Source organism: Dipodomys ordii, unplaced genomic scaffold (genome assembly GCF_000151885.1).
Source record: "Dipodomys ordii isolate 6190 unplaced genomic scaffold, Dord_2.0 Scaffold35, whole genome shotgun sequence".
NCBI classification, from domain to species: Eukaryota; Metazoa; Chordata; class Mammalia; order Rodentia; family Heteromyidae; genus Dipodomys; species Dipodomys ordii.
The window spans coordinates 8,840,937-8,848,587 of NW_012267251.1; the positions used below are offsets into that span (position 1 = coordinate 8,840,937).

The following is a 7,651-nucleotide window of genomic DNA, read 5'->3' on the forward strand; positions in this document are numbered from 1 at the left end:
CGATTCCTTAGCACCACATAAGCATAAAGAAAAAAGCCGGAAGTGGTGCTGTGGCTCAAGCGGTAGAGTGCTAGCCTTGAGCTGAAGAGCTGAGGAACAGCGCCCAGGCCCAGAGTTCAGGCCTCATGACCGAACCAAAAAAAAAAAAAAAGAATTATGGTACTCTAGAAAGAAGTGCAGGAAATGTTACAGAAAATTCTTTGATTTCATGGCTTTATTGAACCTTAACCAAGTGCCAGGCACTGTGCTGAAACTGATAAGACAGTGGTGAACAAATCAAACAGATATGATCCTGGATCTTAAGGGAAGAAACAACTGTGAAGGAGAATCTGTGGTTTGATTCGGCTGTGCTAGGGATATGGGACAGAACAACATGAGATTTGCCAATTCAGAACCAATGAAATCAGGGAAGCGTCCCTGAGGAAGCACTGTGTTGAAATTGGATGAGGAGGATAAGGGTACTTTTAGGCAAACAGCAGAACACATCCAGAAGCACCAGACTAGGTACACTGAACAACCTGGTAGCCGCTATCCAAGTGTGACTATTAACATTTAAATAAACTAAAAATAAGTTTAAAATTCGGCTTCTCAATTGTACTAAATACAGTTCAGATGCCCAACAACAACATGTGGCCAGTGACTTCACTATCAAACTTGACAGCACAGATCGTTTGTATCTTCTAGTATACAGCAATAACCTAAAGCAATTAGAACTGGTGGCTTGAGGAAACTGGTGGCTAGTGGAGAATGAGTGAGGGAAACAGCTGAAGGTCAATCAGAGAGGGTGTGAGAAGACTTATGTACTTTAAGAATAACTAAAAGTCAGGAAGAAGGGCTGTGACTCAAGCAGTAGAGCACCAGCCTTGACTGAAAAGCCAAGCAAGGGCAAGACCCTGAGTGCAAGTCCCCATAATCACACAGAAAGAAGAGAAGGAAGGGAAGGGAGACTGAACTAGAGGTCTTTAAATTTTTTCAGGCTAGTAATATAATCTGATTGATATTTTGTAAAGATTACACTGGTGACCACTAGTGTAAGAGTTCAGAAGTACCAAGAGCTAGAGGGTCACTTAGCTGCTACTCTAAAACAACAGGTCAGAGATGGAAAACATGTGGACTACAGCTGTGGCAATGGTGGTAAGCTATTGAGGTAATGGAGAAAGGACTCATCTCTGAATAACTAGAAGTGGAGGAAAGTACACAAGGATGTTCAAGATTAAAAAAAAAATATTTAAAGATAAGACAGGTACTGGAGCCTCATGTCTGTAATCCTAGCTACTCAGGATATTGAGCTCTGAGGCTGTGGTTTGAGACTCTTATCTCCAATTTAACACCCAAAAGCTAGAAGTAGAGTCATGGTTCAAGTGGTAGTCCCAATTCTTTCACACCCCTCCCACAAATACCAAAATAATGGTTCACAATAGATTCTGACTCATTCTAGGTTTAAATATGACAAATCAATTGAAAGATGGAGTTTCCAATGATGAGCAGAGTTTAATTTTACTAAAGTTAATTAGAATTACAGAGAAACAGCTAAACTAGGGGTAGGAACTCAATGTTAATGTAGGAAAATAAATGTTACCACAATAATTTTCAAAGATTTCTCTTCTGTACCAGGCAGTGGCATTCTCATTCAACGCTCAGAACAGCCAGGCACTGGTGGCTCCTGCCAAGGCTGACTGTAAAAAATTGTGTTGATTTAACTAATATGACATATTACTCTCCACTGTTTTAACTGCTTTTGTTTTATTTAATAAGAGGAAGTGTTCATTAGCAACTGGAAGCCAGACATCTGCTTCCTCTTTACCGACAAAAAAAATATTTTGTCTTTCTAGAAAAAGTAAAGTCCAAATATGATACAAATTTGAGAAAAATTTTCATCTCAGCTCTTGACTACTTACCTGCTCTTTTCCATCTTACTTTATTTCTAAGTCTGTAATAGCCCCTAACTAAATGACTCCTGTGCCTGCTTTCTGATTTGAACAATTAGAGCACCTATCTAGCAAGGGAAAGGTCCTGAGTTCAAGGCCTAGAATAGACAAAAAGAAATATAGCCAAGCAAGAAATGACCACATGATGAGTTCACAGCTTAAAATGGTTCAGCCAACACGCTCGGAAGCAGACTGCCAGAATTTGAATCCTGGCTGTCCATTCATTTACTAGCTATGGTGTCATGGTTAACCTTTGAGTCTCAGTATCTCCTCCTCCAGAGAAACAGAGATATAAGAATTAAATAGGGGCTGGGAAGGTGGCTCAGTGGTAGAGCGCTTGACTTGCATGCATGAGGCCCTGGGTTTGATTCCTCAGCACCACATAAGCAAAAAGAAAAAAGCCAGAAGTGGCACTGTAGCTCAAGTGGTAGAGCGCTAGCCTTGAGCTGAAGAACTGAGGGACAGTGCCCAGGCCCAGAGTTCAGGCCCCACAACCGGACCTCCCCCTCCCCCCAAAAAAAAAGAATTAAATAAGCTGGGTGCCGGAGGCTCATGCCTGTAATCCTAGCTACTAAGGAGGCTGAGATCTGAGGATCACAGTTTAAAGCCATCCCAGGCAGGAAAGTCCATGAGACTCTTATCTCCAATAAACCACCAGAAAACTGAAGTGGTGTTGTGGCTCGAGTGATAGAGTGCTAGCCTTGAGCTGAAGACCTGAGGGACAGCGCCCAGGCCTAGAGTTCAAGCCCTATGACAAATAAATAAATAAATAAATAAATGCCAGGTGCTGGTAGCTCACACCTGTAATTCTAACTATTCAGGAGGCTGAGATCTGGAAGTTCAATGCCATCCCAGACAGAAAATTCCATGAGACTCTAATCTCCCATAAACTACTCCAAAAAAGCCACAAGTGGCACTGTGGCTCAAGTGGCAGAGCACTAGCCTTGCATACAAAGAGGCTCAGGGACAGTGCCCAAGCCCTGAGTTTAAGCCCCAGGACTGACGGGAAAAAACAAAACACCAAAACAACTACCAAAAAACTCTATCTCCAATCAACCTCAAAAAGCCAAAAGTGAAGCTGTCACCCAAAGTGGTAGAGCACTAGCCTTGAGCAAAGCAGCTCAGGGAAAGTGCTCAGGCCCTAAGTTCAAGCCCCAGGACTAGCAAAAAACAACAACAAAAAACGGTAAAAACACCAAAAATGAGTGGAGCCATGAGAACGGGAGCTCCAGGGCTGGGCTGTAGCTCAATGGCACCATGCTTGGTGTTGTACTGGATACTGCGCTTGGCTAGCATGTGCAAGGCCCTGAATTTGATCCCCGGAAATGAAAACAAAGATATTTAAATGAATAAATAAATGAAAGCAAGTACACTCTCAAACACAGGAATTTTTCTTCTGTCTTGTTCACAGTTGGATTCCCAGTACTGGAACTATTCAGAGTATAGGAACATGCACAATAAATACTGGGCAAATGAGCCAACAATAACTGCTGAGTAAGTACTCCTTAAGTCATTGCCATTTGAAGGGAGCTCCAAGTTTGAGGGCGCATTACATTCACCTTATCCTCTTCTACAGTCAAGAAAAACCAAGATAGGCTATAAATGACTGGTTTCTGTAGGTCTGCAGAACATTTCCTTTGGTATGCCTGGCATGTCAGCACAGCATCCAGTGTGGTACACCAGTAAGGGTGAGAACTAAAATTTTAGCGAATTCTTCACTCAGCAACAGCTGTGAAGAGCCTCTCCTCTGGGCTGACAGGAACAGCACATAAAAACGCACTCTCATCAACTTTCCCTCAGCTACTAAAGAAGGGTTTGAAATTGTCTCAAACTTATTAAGAAAAACATTTAAGACCTTTTATTATTTTATATAAAAATTTTTACTTCTAACAAAATAAATCAGAGCATAATCCCTTAGTTTGTAAAAAGTTTTTACATCATCTAGTTTTTTTATCATATACATTTTTTCCCCCCAGTACTAGGGTTTGAATCAGGAGCCTTATGTATGCTGGGACAAACTTTTTACCACTGAGCAATACTTATAGCCCTTTTTGTTGAGAGATTAAGAGTCTTACATTTTTTGCTGGGGTCAGCCTAAACTTGAACCTACCACCTATACTTCCCTGCAGCTGGATTTCAGATATGAGCCACCACATCTAAACCTTAGAATTTTTTTTTTCTTCTTCTTCTTCTCCTTCTCCTCCTTCTTCTTCTCCTCCTTCTCCTTCTTCTTCTCCTTCTTCCTCCTACTCCTCTTCCTCCTCCTCCTTCTTCTTTTTTGGCTGGTCCTGGGGCCTGAACTTCGGGCCAGGGTGCTATCCCTGAGCTCTTTTGCTGAAGACAAGTGCTCTACCACTTGGAACCACGGCACCATTTCTAGTTTTTCTGGTAGTTAACTGGGGAAAAGTCTCACAGACTGCTCTGCCGGGGCTGGCTTTGAACTGCAATCCTCAGGTCTCAGCCTCTTGAGTAGCTATGATTACAGCCACCAGTGCCTGGCTTTAGAGACAAAGGGATTGAGAATTTGAGACCAGTGGGCTACACACTCTCTCACCAGAGAGACAGACAGACAGAAAGGCAGAAACACAGACTAATAGCTCATGAAATTATGGAGGAAATTCTATGGGAACATAAAACTGACATCATCTTATTCTCCAGTAAAGCAATCTTCCAAAATCCGGGTCCACAAGAGGGATGTTTGGTGAAATTGTCCATACAGAGCCATTAAGTCTGCTTTAGAGAAGCAGGGATATTGGTGGAGGCCTGCTCCAGGTAGGCCAGGGAGCCCTGAGGGATGTCCGCTGGCTTTTTGTGCTGCAGGTTGATGTCCTCCAGCACCTGCTGCCAATGCTGCACCTTCGTCAGGTGCTTCTGGACCAGTGTATCCTTCTGCTGCAATTTATTCTTTAGTTCTGAGACATCCTCTTTGATAACTTGCTCTGGTTTCTGGACAGACAACTGCAATCTTTTTTGTAAGAAAAAGCATTCTGTTTGTCTTGCAATGTCCAGAAACTTTTGGATACACTGATCAACACCAGTTCGAATTTCTTCCTGATCAGTTTCATTGACATAGTCCTGACTCACAAGAGAGGCAAAGCAAGCCTTGAATGAGTGACTGCAACTCGTCCACCAACGTAGTGTTAGAACTTCTCGGAGCTCCCGGAGCTGCTTGAAGAAGCGAAGCTTGGCCCGGGAGGCCAGGTGGGGGTAGCAGGGGCTCAGGTGGCTGTCCTGAGAACATCCCTCCCAGTGAAGCTGGGACGACTGCTTTAGAATTTCTTTAAATAGCAAATTTTGGACTTGGGGCATGGCTGAAGTGGTAGAGTGCTACCTAACAAGTGTGAGATCCATAGTACTGTTCCCACCAGATAAAGGGTAAAGAAAAAGAGGAGCCAGGCACTGGTGGCTCACACCTGTAATCCTAGATACTCAGGAGGCTAAGATCTGATAATCGCAGTTCAAAGCCAGCCCAGGCAGGAAAGTCCATGAGACTCTTATCTCAAATAAACCACCAGAGAACTGGAATTGACGCTGTAGCTCAAATGGTAGAGTGCTAGTCTTGAGCTGAAGAGCTAAGGGACAGAGCCCAGGCCCAGAGTTCAAGCCCCATGACCAACCAAAAAAAAAAAAAAAAGAATTAACAAATTCCTTCTATAACACTAAGACCATCAATCAAATTTTTATTCCCTCCTTTAAATCTTGTGTCTAAATTGAAGCACACCAGGCTGAGAGTAACTGCAGTAATATAGTGCTTGTTAACAAGTGTAAAGCCCCAAGTTTGATCATTAGCACCACAAAAAAGATAAGTAAATAAATGAGGTACACCTGGAAATGTGCCACTGACTTCTGGAAATCAACTAATTTAAATTAATTTTTTTATTACAAGAGGAAGGAAGGGGGAAAAAACAAAACAACGACAACGAAAACTCTCAAGCATATCTGAAAAATCAAGTTTCTTCTGTGGGAAATAAAACCGAACAGATACATTGTTCTTTTACCACAGGCTTTGCTAGCCACTTTTTCCTAAAACCTAGTACTAGCTAAAGAATTAGGTCACTGGAGATTAAAGCTACAGGCTCCAAAGACATTTATTAATCCTATATTGTATTTCTCACTCCCAGTCTTAGTCTAACTATAAAATATGCAACAAAATTGCTGCTCCGACTCCAGTACTCTGATGTAGGATTAGGACTGAGATTCTCCCCCCCTCACACACCCTCGGTCAGGTGTGAGGCTTGAATTGTTCCTGAGCTTTTTTCCTCAAGGCTATTGCTCTGCCACTTTGAGCTCTGGCATCACTTCCAGGAGAGATTTTTCTAGCCTTCTTTCCTCTGCTAGGTGAGGCACTACCCCTTTGCTACCCAGCTCACATGGCCTTCCTCACCTCTCCTGCTCCACATGACAGTTATAAGCTTTCACCTGTTCACAAAAGGCCTTATCACCAAACTTTTGCTGCTCCTTTGGACAAAAGTTTACTCTCCTTCCTTCTATATAATCTTACCTTAGATAGCTCATTTTACTCTATTATTATTATTGGCTATCTTTTTTGTTTGTTTTTTTGGGGGAGGTCCGGTCATAGGGCCTGAACTCTGGGCCTGGGCACTGTCCCTCAGCTCTTCAGCTCAAGGCTAGCGCTCTACCACTTGAGCCACAGCACCACTGCTGGCTTTTTTCTTTTTTTACTTATGTGGTGCTGAGGAATCGAACCCAGGGCCTCAGGCAAGCAAGGCAAGCGCTCTACCACTGAGCCACCTTCCCAGCCCTATTGTCTATCTTTATTACTATGCTATGAACAAACTGTACCTCATCCAGTTTTGGATCTATAACACCTGACAGAAATGTTGCTCCATGGTACAAAATTTTTACATGTCTGTAAAATGGGAGAATAAGTAAACAATATTTGGTGAAAATTGAACTCCCTTCCAATTTCTGATCATTCTATACTCTCTAATAGAAATTCCTAAGCACTGGTATCATGTATTTAATGGAAGAAAACAACATACTGTACAAATAAAGGGAGCCACTGTGGACACTTGACCGTGAAGCCCTGAGAAAAAAAAAAAACAGCATGTCCGCCCTATAGAGTTTGCTGGCTGCGAAGAAAGCATTAAGACCCAGGTGTTAGTGGCTCAGGCCTGTAATCCTAGCTACTCAGGAGGCTGAGGTCTGATGATTATGGTTCAAAGCCAGCCCAGATAGTAAAGTCCATGAGATTCTTATCACCAATTAACTACCAAAAAGCTGGATATGGTGCTGTAGCTCAAAGTGATACAGTGCTAGCCTTGAGCTTAAAAAAGCTCAGGGACAGTGCCCAGTCTCTGAATTCAAGCCCCAGAACTGGCACAAAAAAAAGAAAGCTTTAAGAGCCAGCCAAATGCATACCTGAATTTCATCACACTTGATCAGCTTTTCCACTTCCCCTTGACTCAAAAGAATGAACTCTTCATGCTGCACCACTTCCGGAAAATGCTTCTGGCTAAAAACCTCAGCTGCCTGCATCAGGTCAACACAGTTGTGAGTTTCAGCAAAGTCTCTGATCCCCAGGCAATTAGAGGGGTCCAACTGGCTTTCGAGGAACTCACAGCATGCTTGCTTCACACCTACAACAAACACAGGCAATGAGTGTATTTATGACACCTGGCAGGTTAGGATGTGGGCTCAGAGTCTTAGATTTCAGCACCTTACTACATGCTGTTGCTTAATACCTACACAGATTATAGGTT

At 42.8% G+C, this 7,651-nt stretch overlaps 1 protein-coding gene across 1 annotated transcript in view; it reads right to left on the reverse strand.

Annotated features, from left to right (window-relative positions):
- The window catches only part of Klhl12 (kelch-like family member 12), a 37,444-nt gene that overhangs the window by 14,741 nt on the left and 15,052 nt on the right, over positions 1-7,651 (reverse strand). The window contains exons 5-6 of the mRNA XM_013017313.1: positions 7,266-7,528; positions 4,692-5,159 (exon numbers count right to left, since the gene is read on the reverse strand). Coding sequence (XP_012872767.1) covers positions 4,692-5,159; positions 7,266-7,528 — 731 coding nt within the window. The remainder of the gene's footprint in view (positions 1-4,691; positions 5,160-7,265; positions 7,529-7,651) is intronic.